Raw genomic sequence first — 18511 nt, 5'->3', positions numbered from 1 at the left:
CAGGAGTGGGTGCAACAGACCAGGCCCAGTCGCTAGCCATAGACACAGAGGAGGCCCTGACCTCACAGGGCTGGAGACACGACACACCAGGGTACAGCAAAACACAAGTGCAACTGTACCCTGACTGTGTTAGGTGTCTAGTGACTCCGGCCCCAAGATCACTTTCAAACTCCTCACAGTCTCTTTAAAGTACTTTGTCTTTGCATTAAGTTGGATCATTATTTTAAAATTGTATTTTAGAATGATTCTGCCTCAGACACCAAGCAGAAAGAACTTAGTGTTCTGTATTTATGAGACCAACACACACACACACACACACACACACACACACACACACACACACACACACACACACACACACACACACACACACACACACACTTATTCTCCCTCACATGTTGTGTGGCAGACAGTGAGGATTGCTGCTCATGGCTGACTTTCTGCTCATGATGGATGCTGCTTGTAATTTGGCCAGCTGTAGTTTTCACTCTCAATTTAAAACTTACTTCTGTTTTCCACACAGCAGGACTGCAGCTCAAAAGCTGCAGCACCTTTCCACACAAACCACTGTTTAATATAATTTCAGTTATCTGTAACTCTACAGTGGTGTTGCCTCAGTGCTTCTGTTTTCCTCATGTTCTATATACCGTATCAGATTGAATTATACAGAATGCACAGCATGCACTGTAGCATCTCTTCACTCATGTTTTTCCAATCTATTGAATGGTTTTTCCTGTTTTTCCCATTATAAATCTATAGACCTGCCAGTGGATTTATTGCAACTGTGAGTTATGGGAACTGCAGTAACTCATTTGTATTGCTGCAGAAAACAAACATGGTTGTGAGCGTAACCTGTTAAAGGAAGAGTGATCTATAACCTCGATTTTTTTCGCAGGTTATCAGTCCATTTATTTTAAATCTTTCTTATCTTTTGGTTTGGCTTACAGAACGATCTTGATAATGACAGTCTGGAAGTTGCAAGAGAAAAAAATTGTAATGAAAAAAAACACAATAAAAAAATTGGAACAGATAAGAAATCTGCTCTTTGAGAGAATGATATTCAGACAGTTGTTCTGTGCTTTGTTTTAACAAAATATCTTCCTCTTCTCTGTGTCTTCTCCCCTTCCTCTGATTTCTTTAGATAACAAATACGCTCCTGCAGTGAGTCTAAATGGTTTGATATTTATCCTGGGAGGAGCCTACGCTCGAGCCACCACCATCTATGATCCAGACAAGGGAAACATCAAGGCTGGTCCCAACATGAATCACTCGCGACAGTTCTGCAGGTGGGTCATTGTGCAAAAAGCAAGTTAACCTAAATATTTTGCTGTGAAAGTAATTTCATTCTCTTAAACCAGCATTCTTTAAAACGGCCAGCAGGAGGAGACTCCACTGTTTACAAAAATAATGAAAACTTTGCTAAAAGATGGAGAGGTACCACTACTACCAACAAGTTTTTGCTTTATTGAACATTTTTCTGACAACCTACTTGTTCTTAAATACTGGTTTCAGGTCTGATACAGTAGAGCTTAACATCTATATGTAAACACCTATGTCTGGCTTGTTACTCAGGACCCTCTTGTGATGATAACACAAGGGCACCTTTTATTGACAGAGTGTAAGGGACTTAAGAGAGAAAGGTTTTTGGATCTGTTCTGTAAGCAACCAAGGGGGTTTTGAATGGGATGAAAATCATCCAGTGCAGAGAAATGTACAGCTGAGCGACATGAGCTGTTAAGTGCTGGTTGAGGACTAGTTATGCTGTTGCGCTCTTGATCACAGAGAGACACAGAGAGGCCTGTAAGTGAAAAGACCCGTCTGTAAATCCTTCATATTACAAGATCTTGTTCCAGTAGCTCTATTGCATATTTTGATCAACAAGATTTGATCTTCCTAAAGTTACCCAGGTCAAATTGGCATGACCTCCCAATGGAGGCTACATGAATGTTTAAATTGAGGTGGTTAGCAGTGGAATGATCGGCTCTGTACTAATCAGATTGAGCACAATTCAGGAATGACAGGACAACCATAATAGGGTCTGAATAGCAATGATATGACACAGATAAATTAACTTGCTTAAATAGTGTTTCTCGAGAAAAGAAGAGGACTGAACACTGGCCCTTGAGGCACTCCTACCAATAATGTTACGACCCGGTCTAGGGGTACTGGTAAAAAAACATAAAGTGACCCCCCTGTCTCACCACCAGGGCATCTCAGCTCATGAACAGAGAAAGGAAACGGAAATCAGGTTGCAGTCTTTGAACTGAAATTTAATTCTTTTTAGAGTTTTTTTTCCTGCTAGCAAATTAAAGAAACAAACAAAATCACACCAATAAATCAAAATATCTTACCTAGCTCTAGAGTAAAAAAAACCCATACAAAATGGATCCCCTTCCCCACGCTGTTCTCCCCTACTTATCCAGACTGCAATTTTAGAATTCTAAAACTTGACAAAAAGTCACAGATCTATGTTCATCCTGAGCACACACATATACAACACTTGAACACAGATGAATGGCGGTGGTGAGGCAGAAGGGCCGGCGTCCGAACTGCTGGAACCCCCTTTGAAAGCCCCATCCTCAGACTCCAGCCAACCACATCATGTCCTCCTCCAATCAGGAGCTGGTGCGTCCTGAAAAAGTATATAGCTTATGTAGACATGTTTTTATTAACAATACTATACAGATGTGCTTTTTCCAACTTGGTTGTACACATGTACACCCCTCAGCCCCTCACAGGTCCCACTTTCAGGAGAGTGGCAAGGAGAACGAAAGAGGAGGAGAGAAAAAGGAGGACAGAGAGGGACAAAACAAAACAGTGCTTCTCCGCGCAATAAACACATGGGACTCACAGTCATAACAATAAACTCTGTGGTTTGAACACTTCTCTCCTTCAAGATACTCCAAAAGATCTCTTTGAGAGGAATAACTAGAGCCAGAGGAAAGGAAGACCCTGAGATACCAAGCTCAAAGAGTGGGAAAAGGAGAATCCAGTAGTTTACCGAGTCAAAGACAGCCGATCCAGCAGCATAAAAGCCAAACGAAGAGTAAATGAGACACGGCTTGTAGAAGTATTGATAACAACAAGCATAGCTACAACTTTATATCCCCCTATCCTTGATAAAAAGTTGATAACAAGCTTTGGAGCAGTACTGAAATATTTACATTTCTGAAAGCCCTGTTATTATTACGCATGGAGGTGCATTGGGATTCACTGTGCCTTAAAGCACATTCAGGGCTGTGTTTTGCTGAGAGGTAGAAAGTGCTATAAATACCCAGGGAAATAAGACCTGAACCTTGATCCTCATTTAGTGAATCAACTGAACAGAAATTAATGGAATCATGGGGTTTGAGATCCATAGCATTAACACTGTGAGAAATGATACACAGCCACTGAAAAGCAAGACGCTGCTTGATATAATTAACTGTACTTTAATAGATTTAATGGCTGGATTTATCCTGAATACTGTGACTGTGGGACATATGAATCACTGTAATTTGCACAGAGTTAGAGGAACAAAATGATCTTTTCTTACACTAAAAACATCAGTCCAGTAATTTTTTGCAATTTGCAGACACATAATTGCTAGTAAATGTAGATGAATGAATATTAACATCAGTGAAGATCACATCCTAATATACCACTTAGCTGAACCACTGAGATGTGCAGTTTTCTTATTAATAAACCAGCTGATTGCCAGGCACAAGTCTTTATTATTTATACGTTTCTTTATTACGGGAGCTGAGAAAGCACGAAGCAAATACTTTTGGGAAGAAATTAGACATTGATCTTAAGAGCAAAATGTGCAACATAAATCATGTTGTCAGAGTTATTGCTAAGCAGTGCCAGCACACACCAGGCAGCTGTTCTGCTACATTTAACCAAGTTCGACACACAGAGGGAGAGATGCTGGAGAAGAGGGAGGGTAGTGAACGCAGCAGAGAGTCAACAAAAGAGGAAACCCTCAAAGACTCAGAAACAGCACTATCTGCAGTGTGTGAGGATGAAGTCTAGCAGAGTCATCGTGCAGGAGAGCTGATATTCTCCCTCCGCTGCGTCCTGCTCTCTGCAGGCCTGCACCTCTCCTCTGTTTATCAGGAGGAGCAGCTCCGGGCTTTACTCTGCACGCTCTCTGTTTGGAATCAACTGAGCTTCCTCCCTAAGTAGATTTAGGATTTGTGTAATACTTTTTTTCTGGTCCCAACAGTGATGTAAATTTGTGCCAGCAGGAGTGTATGTCACTCTTTGTGTGTGCTGTAGTGCTCGCTTTATGTATATGCAGATTACTTTTAACCTGAAGGAGTACAAACCCCTTATCAGCTCACAGCCAACAATTTACTCCTCTCCTCAAATCCCAAGTCCCGTATCAGATGTAAACATTTGTGTAAAGACTTACTGTCATCAGTTTTCCCTTAACAGGGAGAGAACATGAGTTCATATAAGATTCTGAGTTAATAAACTAGCCTTGCTAGCTATAATTAGCTCATTTGAAGACAGTGATATATGCAGGGAAAATACTATGAAATGGATACTTAAACCACAATTAGAAGAACATAAAAGGGCCACAGATCTCAGTTACTTGTGTTGTTAGCCAACCAGCCTAGAAATGGCTGATGTAAGACTGATATTTATCTTCCCATTTAACCTTGAATTTGAAGAAATTATCCTTTACAGGTTGTAATGTTTTGTGGAGGACCAAATTACATATACATATGTCTTTCCCTGCAGTGCTGTGATCCTTGACGGGAAGATCTACACAACTGGAGGCATTGTGAGCAGCGAGGGTCCCGCCCTCGGCAACATGGAGACTCTTGACCCAAGCACCAACACATGGATGCCCTTGCAGTCTCTGCCCTGTCCGCTCTTCAGACACGGCTGTGTGGTCATCAAGAAGTACATTCAGAGCGGCTGAGGGAGACTGGGGCTTGAACAATCTGGGCTTTGAGCCAAACACCACTTGAGCTATTGTTGAAAGTGAAAGTGGGACGGCAGCTTAGGGCCAGGGCTGGTCGGTCTGTGACCTCTAGACTTGACGCCAGCATGCATCCAACCTTTCCCGTCCCACCTTATGAAAAAAAGCCCTGTGCAGAATGTACCCATGTTCAACTACTCAGCCATGTCTGGTGATGATGCCTAAACTTCCAGAAGTGCTCGTGTCATGGTAGTAGACCATTCTCCATCCAACAGGCACAGGGTTCCTCTCAGTAATCTCTGTTCTTTTTTAATGAAGTCTTCATTACTTGTTGTCTTTTCTTTGGTCAAGCTCAATGAAATCCAGTGCAGGGGGAGATTTTTGTCATGTTTAGAGGATTGTGTTTGAAAGGTAAAGGTTTTACAGTCAAATCTCTGGGAGAAAAGTTTCCTTGTGGTTAATAAAGGCCATTTCTTTCAAATTTAAATGAAGGGAAGGCCAGCCTGTCCTCTTTATTGAAGAGTTAGGTCAACATCCTCACTCGTCAGGAAGTGAAATACCCTCATGGGATGTGAATTTATGAGGCAATTAAATATAAAAAGGCATTTTAAATTCTGAATTACACAGCTTCTTTGAAGAAAGTAACCCATGGGTTATCTACTAAATGTTGGATCAATAAAATCTGGATCAGGAAGGGTTTAAAAGGAAACAAAATAAATGTTTTCACTGTGTGGTACCATCCAGATGGAGAAATCATCTGGACAGTGACTGATCTGCTTTTCCTCCCCTTAGTTCACACTGCCTTGTCGTCTGGAACAAAGAAGAAGTTTTGTCAAGAAAGAACAAAGTTCATTTGGTTTAAGATTGGCAGTTACTCTGGAAAAAAGCACAATAACCACCTGTGACTGTTATACAAGTTCTCTGTTTTATGTATGTCATCAGTTTCCCCAAACTGTCTTTTTTGTTTTCATTGTGACCCAAACATGAGTTGGGTTTGTACTCTGTAAATAAAGGGAGGCAAAATGTATATTTTAAACCTGAAGGAAATTCTGTAAAATGTTTTTTAAAAACCTGAAAGATAATCTGTATGAATGTTTTTAGAAAAAAAAGGTTGGTTTTAAAATGGTTTGTCTGTAAATCTGTACTCTACAAGGAAAATTTAACAGTTGTTATTGAAACCTAATACAAATACCAGAACATGACCACAGTCTCCTGACTTTTATTATTATATAGACCACTGGAACAAGGCTATAGTACAATGAGACGATAAACTATTCAATGCGTTTAGTAACACAAGTGATCTCAACATGGCTTGCCATTCTATCCTATATATTCTATAATACCTGTTTTATAAATGGTAATGTTGGGGCTTTTTAATTTGACTAAAGTTTCTTGGTAGTGTTGTTTTTGACAAATGCAAACATAAGTGTCAGGATATGTGTGTGTGTGTCTGTGTGTGTAGTGTTGTATGGCGTTCAACGCAAGATACACTGGTCATCTACACAGGTAAGAGGTTAACCTTCATTTTACTCCACACTCATTGTTGACCCTGAAGGTATGTCGTTAGCCAAAACTCCTGCTTCATGGTATACTCCTGAAGCCCTTTCACTATGGTGGACTGCATAGCATCTTATACCATCAGCCTCAGACTTGATAATACCAAATAGGGGCTGTGAGGACTTTTTGGAAAAGCCAGTGTTTTTCTGAGATGAAGACTACGTTTCCCATGAGCACTTGCACCCACTGTCGTGAGAATGTGACTCTTAGCAAGTTGTGCTTGTTTTGAAGCAAATGAATGGGGAGCAGATTTCCTTTGAAAATCTACTTTTCCTTGTTGAAGACAACTTTTTCTGAATACAAAGTGATGAGGGCTTCACGGTGGCACAACGGGTAGTGCTGCAGCCTCACAGCAAGAAAATCACCGGTTTGAGTCCCAGCTTGGCCAGTGGGCCTTTCTGTGTGGAGTTTGCATGTTCTCCTCGTGCATGCATGGGTTCTCTCCGGGTACTCCAGCTTCCCCCCACAGTCCAAAAACATGTTTATCAGGTAGATTGAGCTCTCTAAATTGTCCGTAGGTGTGAGTGTGTGGTTGTCTGTCTGTCTGTCTCTATGTGTCAGCCCTACGACCGACTTGACTGTCGACCAGTCCAGGGTGTATTCCGCCTCTCGCCCAATGACAGCTGGGATAGGCTCCTGCCACCCGCGACCCTGAACAGGATAAGCGGTTAAGAAAATGGATGGATGGACAAAGTGACGAGGTAATGTATTTACTAATGTTACGTAGCACTACTGTTTGAAACATGACAACAAGCAATGTTTGTAAAATCACTTTGTACCATAGTTAAGTACCAGGCTATATTTAATCCTACTAACATTCTGGTGCTTTAAGATGTGTCTGTAACACGCGTAGTGAAGTGTAACGTGTAATGTATAATGTTAGTGAATCCTGATTATGTTCTACAACCTCACCAAGCAGAGCAAACGTTACCTGCTTGTCATTTTATGGATAGACTCTTAGAACAGACCACTGCAGAATAACTGCTATACAGAGGCAGATAAGGGCCGTCATTCATGGAGAAAATAATTTGGGGTAGGTGAAGATTAAATTTGAAATGTTGTGATAATAAAAAATCCAAATGACAAGGAAAAAGTCAAAATACCTACAGCCAGCTACTGTACTGTTGGATGTTGAAGAGCTGACTTACCATGTGTACTACTACTAAACATAACAGCAGGTTATTTTGGCTTTTTTCTTATCATTTCAACTTTTATCTCAAAATTGTATTTCCACTTAATTCTCATCATTTGTCTTTATTCTTGCCATATTGAGTTTATCAACCTGCTCAAAATTATTTTTCTCTGTCAATGGTGGCCATAACCCACTTCCATACTTCTGCATATGGGTTGGAATGCACATTATCACAAACAGCTTAGCCCGTGTTTCAGTCTTTAGTCTTTAGCCAGTGCTCTATCACTCTTCTGTTTAGCTTTCTTCTGCTCTATTTCTATTTGCCGGTCCAGCTCCGGTGTCCTCTTTTGTACAAAATTAAACAAAGAAATTCTTCTTAACAGAGAAAAATCACAGATTTCTCCTCTTATTGCTAAACTTTTCCAGCCAGCGTGGTGGTGTCATAGGGACCTTTAAGTGCTGTAAATCAATTCAGTCCTGTTTGACCTGGATCGAAAAACTGAGAAAAAGCAGAAATAACCTATTCAGACACTGGTTATTTCATTTTAAGCTGTGGCTTATGATCAGGCATACATCTAGAAGTAAGAATTTACCCAGATCATCAAGAAAGTTCTAACAGGGACGTAATGGAAGGTAAAGTAGTGAAAGAGGTGTTTGCTGAGTGCCAGTAACTCAGTGCCAGGCCCCACTAAGGTAGAGGCACAATTATCTTCACTTTTCTAACCTAGAACTACTCTTAGAAGACCTGCAACTGAATTTCTTCAGTGTTTGATGTTTTTACAGTAGATACTGAGGTAAACTTCAGTAATAGCCATGGCTCCCTTGGGTGATTGGTAACAGTGTGTGTTTTATTGTCAAAGGTAGACTCAGCCCCCACTTACCTTAACTCAGTCTTTTCAGGCTGTCTAGGACAGGTTTTCACCGTGTCTCATGGGGATATATCAACACCAGATTCGCCTCCATCTCCTACAGACATGCACTCACTGTTGGTCTCAGCCAGCTCTGCAAAGTGAATTGCGTTGTAAAGCATCTGTTCACTCAGGTTTCATTATAACTTGGAAATTTCCCACAGCAAACAACAGTTTCACCATGATAGATGGTATAAGTGAAGCAAAGCTGTGCTGGAATGAGTCGGCTGATTTATCTCAGCATGAAAACAGCAGAGTTTGACACTGACTGAATCTGAACAGAGCCGGAGGAAAAGAGACGGATGTTAGCCAGCAATAGAGCATGATTAATGCATTGAAGATGTTACACAGTGTGTGTTCTCCCATCTGAAAAGCTGAGTCAGAGCGACAGGCGCTGATATCTCAAACCATTTTCAACATCTACGAGAAAAGTTAAAAAGTAACAACTTTACAGCACAGAGGAAACTTTTTAAACACACTGTGGATGAGTCATTCCTCATTCAGAGCTGTAACATCTTCCACCAACAAAACAAAGAGTACAATTACACTAATTTACCTTCTATAAGACCAACAGCCAATTCAAATGATAGTTATTTTTTATTAATTGATTAAATTTTGAAATCAGTAGCTTTTAAAAGGGGCTGTGAATTGGGAATGAAAAAAAAGGCTTTCCCCTGACCAGGTTAGGAGTTTGACTCCAATCTTTTCTGATCCAGCCTGTGTGGCAGCTGCAATTTGTGAGTGTGAAAGTGTGAGTTGTGAAGACAGAAGTGTTGGCACTTGTTATAAATCAAGCTTTTCTGAACTGAATATTAACAGATTTTATCACTACTATTTTATTATGGTCCAAAAGGTTAAAACCATAAAAAACAGTTACATCCAGTTTATATTAGAAAAAAACTTAAATCTTATCAAGTGTTTTGTCTTATTTTTCAGTAGAAAATGTCTTTTTAGACTTAAAATAAGCCGAATTCACCTGACTAGTCCAGAAAAATATCTCATTTCAAGTTATTTAAGACAAAAATGAGCCTGAATTGCTTGAAACAAGTAAAAAAAATCTGCCAATGGAACAAAAAAAAATACACAATAATGCTTTTAACACCTTTCTGTCTGTTGTGTCTCACTCTACACCCACTTGCAAAAAAAACTCCTTTGAAAAAAACTTTGATGCTTTGCACTTCTGATGAAAAGTCTATCTGCCTGAAGTCAGATCACCTTTTCATCCCTGGTAAACAAAACCTGCATCTACACCCAGGAATTCCACCATTCTAACCAATCTGCCGTTGAGCCTGAACAATTCTTTTTCTTTCTTGAGTAGAAGTAACTAGCCTGAAGGTTTGATTATTGTATGACCAAATTAGTAAAACATATCAGATTAATAAGTCTTACTTTCCAAAGTGTTTGTCAATGATCATATGAAAAGAAAAGTCATGCACATTAGGCTGTAAAGATTTCATCAACTTGTGTCCAAATTATTTGTGGCAAATATTTCAGAGTTGGTTTCAGTGTTAACACCATCTTTGAACCTGTCTTTTTTTTTTACTTCCACCTTAAGTTGCTGTTTTTCTTTATTTCCAAGATTAAATTTACCAAAACCCTCTGGGGGAACAAAATACTCTGCTGAGTTTTCTCTGAGGTTCTGAGAGCAAACAAGACTGGGGTTGTTTTCATTTTCTTTTCTCCAGAGAATAAATGGGTTGAGTAGAACTATTTTGTGGACTCTGGATGAAAGTGTTGTTTCCCAGGCTTCAAACAACATACTCACAATAATGAAAGCTGGGGCAGAGGCACATTTTGAGCTTCCTAAGCTGCTGTCTAAAAATAAAGTAGATGTCTTCACTTTCCAGTACAAAAGGTCTAAAACCTGACTCTAAACCCAGAAGTTTGGCATTAAAGAACAGACATACAACAGCGAGTTTTCCACAAGAGAAAGTCAACCAAGTTTGAGAGCCCATCAGCATATTACGCTAATGAGCACAGGGTACTTGCTGAGAAAAAAATGAGTCCAAAAGACAGAGTCCCAATTCATCATGCGACATGATTTTCATGTATCATTAAAGGCTGTCTGAAACATCTGTCATCCATGGTTAAAAGGAATATAGTGGAGTCACAATATCCTTTTTTTTCTGTTCAAATGTAGGGGAGTAGAGGTGAGTAGGGGTGTAACAATTCATTTACCACATTGATGAACTGACTTATATTCCTATGATCAAGGTACACTGATTTTTGCACGACATGTTAGTCATCCAGATGGCTATATATAAAAAAACAAAATAAAAGTGTATATATATATATATATATATATATATATATATATATATATATATATATATATATATATATATATATATATATATATATATATATATGAAAACCACTCAGTGCAGTTCATTAAAAGTCAGCTCCCCTCTTTGATGAAGACGAGCTGTGCCCTGGACCCAGAAAAGACAGTCACACACACATTTACATGCCTTTATAAAACACCAACATGTACATGAAATGCTGCAACAGATTGCAACATCAACAGCCATGCAGAGTATCAACACTGCTTTCATGTAAAAAATATGTGTGTTTTTGCAGTCTGTGGACAGAAACATGGAGATGACCCGCTGCAGGAGCGTTGTGTGTGCTGGAAACACATGCAAACAAAACACATGCCAACCAGCTGACATTTCTCCTCTGCAACCAACAATTTAGGCTGAGAGGATAAAATGAACTCAGACACAAGCCCTCCTTTTCTCCAGCATCCAGCAGCCAGCCTGTCAGCAGGCAGCACCACCTGGCTGACTGTTTGCTCCCCCTCTTTCTCTGCTGTTTCCTCTCTCTGACATCCTGACAGCCAGTTCTGGCTACCAGCACCAGGACAATGCCTGTTCTCACCAGCTGTCTGCACTGACATCTACAGAGGCAGCAACAGTTTACCAGAAGGGATTTTGGAAGAAGAAACTACAACAATTTTCCTGAGGAACATTGTTAAGAGGGCTTAATGATGAATGTTAATAGAGTTACCCATTACTACTTTTTCATTATCTCCCTGTCTGCACTCAGCCCTCTTTGCGCCCTCACAGATCTACATGGAGGTGAGGCTCTTGGTTCGAACAAGCAGATGTTGATGTAAGAGAATGGAAGCTCTCTAATTCTTTTGGTAAGCTAAAGATTTTCTTACTCGGCTGTGCAACCAATGCATCAAGCATTTATTTTTACTCTGTGTAACCTTCTGTTCATTCTGTGCAGATCATGAGTCCTTGTGCACAGTTTTATATTCTGTGAGGCTACAATGAAGGTTGTACCCTCGGATCAAGTTCACACACAGAAGATTTTAAGGTAAGTGGCTGCTCTTTTCTTTTCCTCTTCTACATCTGTCTCTATCCCTCCTTAATAACGCAGTGGCAGCTGGCTGTTCAACATGTATGGTCCGGCTCAAAGTTTCCTGCTAAGTGTTTGCCCATCACTCACCAGGTGTAAAAATGTACAAACTTCTAGTTACATAAGCCATCACTGGTTTAAAATACAGAAGTGAATGCTAGTTTAAAACTAGAGCAGCAGACTGCCTCATTTCCTGCCCTGCTTGCTTGTTTTTCCTGTTGACAGAAATGATTTATCTCATGTTTGCACTCTGCAGCCAGTGCTGTGCATTTCCACAATCTGTCAGGCTGACAGCAAGAGCTGTTGACATTCACAAACTTTTTCAAGACTAAGAAAACACGCTGAGAATATGTCAGACTGCGTTTCTGCGTGAGTTCAATGGTCCGTGTGACACAAGGTCATGACTTAAGTTTTTTTTTAAGGTAAAGCTAAAATTAACATCTGAAACTTTGGCTGGCACTTGACTGTTGAACTTTGTGAAACAGAAGAAGTGGCTGTGCTATTAAACTGTCCTATAAAACCGGGTGCCCTGGGACTTCTCTGATGCTGACTATTTCTACAAAGGTTCATGTGAGTATAGAATAATGGATTTAAGTTGTGATAAGCTACCTAGTTGGGTGAGTTGGAGTAATAGTATTGATATTCATGTTCAAAATGAAAGCTGTTTTATTTATATTTCTTAAATCTTTTTTTCAAAGTTCACCCTCTGTAACCTTTTTAAATATTCTATAAAGAGGATCTGTTTTAATTGGGCTGCCTCGCCACCTTCTGGCCCGGAGTATCAGCACACATAAATAAATACTTTTAGCAAGAGGTGTGTTTTTTTCCTTTCTTAAAGGTCCCATATTATGCTCCTTTTCTGCAGTTTAATATGGATCATTAATGTCTTCATGAAATGGTAGTAACATGTTTTGGGCCAAAAAGCCAATAAATCAAGCACAGCAGCATTGTTTCCAGGCTCTCATAGCCCCTCTGTTCAGAACGCTCTGATTTAGTGGGCGTGGCCTTCATATGTAAATGAGCCACCGCTGATACCGCCCCGCTCTTCTGTGACACTGAGAGCAGAGCCACAAGCTCTGAGTGCACAATGTTTAGAAAACAGTGAAGCTTTTTTACCGTAAAATAACAGGCTAAAACAACAAGCTAACCACAGCTAAAGTTAGCATCCTGAAGCTAACACAGAGACAGGGGGGACGCTGAGGAACAGCTCTTACATCTGCTCCACAGCACACAGCATTGAAGATACTCACATTTCCAGGGTCCCAGGTTTGTTGGTGGATGGTTGGTCATGCGCCTGGATTCAGGACCAGTCTATTCGCTAGCCCTCTGTTGCACTGTCCAAAGTTGGAAAAGCAGTTGGCCGTGAAGTGACTAGCACATACATGCTCAGTTTTACTGAGTGTAGCTGGCACATTTCCTCAATAAATGAACTCTAGCCACTTAGTCTGTCTTCTTCTGAGATGGGAAGCTTGTGCATGGAGCTATGTCGCTGTTTACAGCCAAAAAAAAAAGCAGTGATGGCTCTTCATCAGCATTCTCCTTCCCGCTACTGCAGAAATTTCTCTTCAGTAGCGGGGAGGGGAGTGGGCGGGGAGGGGGTGCGGCGGTATCTGCTCCGGTGGACCAATCAGGTCAGACTTTCTCCTGATTGGTCAAAAAAGGGAATTGCTGACGTCGGCAAATCCCCAAAATCAAAACAGTTCGTTTTAGGTCAGGATTTTACATTCACAAGCACTACTGAGTACAGGTTTTGTCATTAAATATCAAATTTTGTGGGCTGGGAGGAAAGCCAAAGACCCACAAATTTCACTAAAAGACTTAATAAAGTGATTTTTGCATAATATGGGACCTTTAAAAGAAGATCGGATTGAAACTTTTTTACTGAATTCAACACGCTGAGGTAAGGTACAGCTATGTACAATAACATAAGACTGCGGTTTGAAACAAAGCAAGCAGCTCAGTGCTCGGACTAACTGTAGGCCAACGCGACAACAAGTAAACACTGTCAGTTTGTATGTAGTTTAGTATCTGTCTATATTTAGTGCAGCTGGCAGCCGGTGCTCTAAGACATGTCCGTAATGTGTAACGTTGGTAAATCCTGGTTAGCTATGTCCTGTCAGTCATCTACCAAGCAGAGCTAACCCTCACTCTTCATTCTATTGATAGACTCTCAAGTTTGAACAGACCACTGCAGAATAACTGCTGACTGTGGGTTGGAATGAACATCACAAACAGTTTAGCCCCTGTGTTAGTCTTAAGCATGAGCTGTATCACTCTCCTGTTTAGCTTTCTTCTGCTCTTCTGTCCTTTTTATGTCTGACAGTTAAGAGCCTGTGTCCACCGTCACAACAAAATTAATCACTGAAACGGTTGTACATTTGTTTTCAGCAGAAACATTAACATTGTACAATTCATTGAACTAAGTCTGATATTGCTTTCCTTTTAACAGGACTGTCTCAGGGTGGAAAGTTTTCCTCTGTTCCATGAAGCCTATCCAATTAAGGTAAATGGCGAGGTTGTGTAATGTCCCCACCTCAACAAAGCCCTTTTCAAACACGGCTGCTTTTGTCTCTGAGCTTTGGCAGAATACAGGCATCCCCAGCAGGGCCAGTAGAAAATAAAGGTGCTTCAGTGAGCTGATCCCCAGGTGCAGCATGGTGCACATGAGTACCCCTGGGTGCTCTGGCAGCAGAGTTTTGTGGCAGGGCACCAAAAGTAAAAAAAGCATACACACAACAGATGGCTTCTGTTGTCTGCGGGCACAAGACCTCAGCTGACTCTTGGTTCCAAAACCTACAGAGCAACAGGGAGTCAGAGAGGATGTTGTATGTTTCACAGTTGTAGTTGAAGACGACTTTTACTAATACAGTTAATTTAACAGGCATTGAATTTCTTTGTGTGTTTTTTTTTTTTTCCAAAAATGTCTTTACAGTTAGCTAATTCATTTATTCAGTTAAGCAAGTTTCAAAGAATTCTCATGTCTCATATTTCTCATACAAAATATTTTAAAGATTTGATGCAGGTTTTGACTTCTTAATTTCCTGTAAGTAACTCAAGTTTAGTTTTCATTTTTGGTGACCTTGGTGGATAAAGCAGCACTTCTTCTCTCTCTTTGCTGATACTGTCCTGGATATCAACTCTGACTGCTCAGGATCCAGGCCTCTGATGTTTCCCCCTGCTTTATAAGTCTTCAAAAAACACATTTCAAATCCTGCATTTCAAAGTTTTTCTTGTTGAGACTAGATTAGAGACAGTTCTGTATGAAACTCAAATCGTCATTCGTCATCAAAGGTTAACAGATAAAACAGTATGGATTTTCATCAACAAGATGTGACCCACAGTGGCCTGACAACATAAGTAAACAGCTTAATTAGGTTTAAGCTTAATGTTCCCTAGGCCTAATTGGTGTATTGAAGTAGTAGAAGTAGTAGTAAATCACTGTACTTTTAAAGCTTGTGGAGCATAGAGCATGATAAATCTGGTGATTAAGTCTGAACAAGCCATTTAGTTTCAGTTAACACCCAAAGAAGCATTTCAGTCTCCCATGTTGTGTGTAAAAAAAGCTAACAAACAGCTGTAAATTCAGCTCTGTGAGCCTGGGACTTGGTCTCCCAGGCTCTATGGTCAACTGCAAATTCTCAGGAAACATCATGTCTTATATTGTAAGCATCTTCAATTTTATGTTTTCCCCCTATTTTTTATAAACTCTACCCCAATTATTTGGTCAGTAAATAGCATAAGAAGAGCTTCAAGATGACAGAGGGAATTGGAGAGTGGTCTTGCACGCTCTTTGCTTTCTACACTCTTCTGTCAATACCCAATTATCCTCCTTGTTGCTGTTCTTACTAATAGCTTGGGCTTATAATGGCTTTTCTGGGCATTGTTTTCTAATTGCAACTATCCAGAGTGACTTGAGTGACTTGACATATTGATCCATAATTAAGGCAATGGTGGAGCTAGAGTGGGAAAAATGGATCACACAGGATTTTGGAGGAAATTGGTTTCACCAATCCTCCTTTTTTCATTATGTTTGTGCTTCATCAGACAGCTTTACTGCGGCTTTTGGTGCTGCTGTAGGCATCACTCTTGCCAGGACAACAATTAAGAGAGTAGTATTAGCACTGGCCACCCTCACCCACTGGCTGCTTTAGTTGTAAACTTAAAATTTACAATTTGAATTGTGTATCTGGCATTTTCGCAAAAAGTTGGTTGTTCTTTTATCAATACTGTTATGTGTTTTAAATGAGGCTAACCTTAAGTAGAAACTGTTTCCTTTTTTTTTTTTTTTTTTTAAAGCCGTTTTCCTATTTTGAGATAGTGGCAGTAAAGTTAAAAAAATTAGGCAAATAGTCTTTGAACTCTCTCACTGAAATAATAGTCAGCTGTCTTCAAAAAAAAGATAAATAAATAAATAAAATGTATAATAATAATAATAATAATAATAATAATAATAATAATAATAATAATAATAATCTATTTTAGGGGCTTTTTACTGAAACATGCAGTTTTAGTATGAGTTGTTTTCATCAGGTCAACTCCATAGACTGCTGAGAGCCACCAACATTTTAATAAAAACTACATCCAGCAATCATTCCACTGGTCTACCGAGGGACTGATGTATAGCCTAAGTGCAAACTGAATAAACATTAAAACTGATGTGAAAGTGCTCTGAGCGCTGCAGGAAATAAATTTAACTCCTGGGCTCCCACCTGCTTGTCTCTGTGTTTCGCATTTTGACACAAGTTTGATGGCGGAGCCCAAATTAAAATCTCTCAGTTACGAAATCATCAAATCTGGTTCTACATGAAAGTCCTAAAACTTCCACAGCAGCCTGTTAGAATGCCAGACTCTTCATGAATAAGTTATGCAGGCACATGTGTCTTCAAAGGCATGTATTTGCTCGTAGTGACGGGTGGAGGAGCTGAAGAGCCCGTGTGAACCAATCAAACAGAAAGAGGAGGAGGCAACGGGAGCAAAGTGGCCTCACGGTGTGCCAGCGTGTCTCAGTCAGCAGTCATTCAGTCACATTGGATCCGCTGCCACGCGTGGGTCAAACCCTGCCACCTGACGTTCAGCGCAGTGCACAGACAGGACACTGACTCACGCTAACAGCGCACACTGCTATTTCTTAGCTGTAAAGAGCGTCATCAACCTTTTTTTTCTAAACCAGCGTTTGTTCAAGAGCAGAGTCGCTGCAAAACAGGGACAAATACAGAGGGGCTGGAGCGGCGAGCAGCCGGGGAGGTAAGCTCTCTGTCGGTGCAGGTGAATGCAGCAGCCGCGCTGACTTACCTCATTTTGCTTTGTTTTTGTTGGACGGAAGAGTTCGGGCCGAACACAGGCACCTGTTCAGTGTTGATGACTGAATCAGAGGCAGATCATCAGTTTCACAGCTTACGAACTGTGTGCTGGGCTCAGGTCGTGCACAAGCGCTTCTGCAGAGAAAAACACAGAACCAGTGTCTTAGCTTGCTACATGAGTTGCATGAGGCGGTTGTAAACTAGTGAAATGATAACTAACTTGATATCGATTAAATGTGCTAAAAGTCTTTAAAATATCTCTCAGTTAAACTCACTCACTTTAGAGAAAGTTTGAAATTCCGTCTCAACTATGTGCTGTTAGTTTGCCCCTCTCAATATGATCGCACAGTTACCTAAAACAACTCCATGGAATCCCCACAGATTAGACATGCCTCATGGGTTCACATTCTTAGTGTGTTTATAAAACCTACCATATTGTCCAGCAAACAGCCAATGAAATATAACCCACACTCATCCTCCAGACAACAAAGCCCCTCTCCTGATCTGCCCCATGTGTTGTTACAGTGAAGTGCTGTACCCTTGGATGTGAAGTAGAGCTCTTGATGTGAAGCACACTGTGTGTTTTCCTGGCACTGACAATGTTTCTCTCTGAGTTGGTACCCTCCATGTTTCAGTTATCCCCTGGTGTGTGAGAAGGTGGTGATGAGAATGGAGTTGCTGCTATACGTTGGTTATCAAAACTAATCTCTACTTCATATTTTGCAGTTTATTATGTGTCACAGCATCTCTCAGCACTGATTCCTCTTTAAAGGTGTTAAATGGATGTGGTTTGGCTGCATATGTTCCTGCTGCTGAACTGATGTAGCCCTGAATTTTCGAGGCAGGAGCAGGCACACTCCCATGACATTTACAAACCAAGCTGGGCTAACGAAGGCTATCATGAATCAAAGCAGACATTAAGGTTTTTAGTCTTGGTCCTCCCCAAACAAGCAGGTGTCTGTGCTCAGTGAGGTAACACAATGCATTTGCTTCAGAGCCCCAGTCATTTAGCAGGGGTCCTCTTGACTCATCTGCTGGAGAATTTTCTCCACATGTTTGGAGTGAGAAGTCTCTGCAGGTGGATGATTACACAGTAGCATCAGCAGCAATACACAGAGGTGTGACATGTGTGTGACCTCATTGTCAGACAACTGTTTCCCTGTTGTCATTGTTTCTTTAGTTTGTCAGCATCTGTGGTTAAAAAAAACATAGATGTTTATTCATCCGTGTACGTTTTGAAGATGTTTTTGCCATATTTATCAGAGTATCAAGCATATTGGGCTCTAAAATGAACCTGTTGAACAAACCTGCTGAGACATAAAAGAAAACTGGTCTG

The 18511-nt window shown here is 40.5% G+C and overlaps 1 protein-coding gene and 1 long non-coding RNA gene across 6 annotated transcripts in view; both read left to right on the top strand.

Annotated features, from left to right (window-relative positions):
- Positions 1-6101, top strand: part of klhl29 (kelch like family member 29) — a 182681-nt gene extending 176580 nt beyond the window's left edge. For all 4 annotated transcript variants that reach the window (XM_074684737.1, XM_074684735.1, XM_074684736.1 and 1 more), the window contains 2 exons: positions 1142-1286; positions 4729-6101. In XM_074684737.1, the coding sequence (XP_074540838.1) occupies positions 1142-1286; positions 4729-4912 (329 nt within the window). In that variant the 3' untranslated portion in view covers positions 4913-6101. The remainder of the gene's footprint in view (positions 1-1141; positions 1287-4728) is intronic.
- Positions 6102-16837: 10736 nt separating this feature from the next.
- The window catches only part of LOC141801621 (uncharacterized), a 120132-nt gene continuing 118458 nt past the window's right edge, over positions 16838-18511 (top strand). For both annotated transcript variants that reach the window (XR_012599419.1, XR_012599420.1), the window contains exon 1: positions 16838-17119. This is a non-coding gene — a long non-coding RNA (uncharacterized LOC141801621). The remainder of the gene's footprint in view (positions 17120-18511) is intronic.

This window comes from Halichoeres trimaculatus, unplaced genomic scaffold, assembly GCF_033239565.1.
Source record: "Halichoeres trimaculatus isolate MK-OKI-2021-1 unplaced genomic scaffold, fHalTri1.1 fHalTri1_scaffold_13, whole genome shotgun sequence".
Lineage (NCBI taxonomy): Eukaryota > Metazoa > Chordata > Actinopteri > Labriformes > Labridae > Halichoeres > Halichoeres trimaculatus.
Note: the sequence above shows the minus strand (reverse complement) of the source record. Positions and strands in the feature narration are given on the sequence as shown.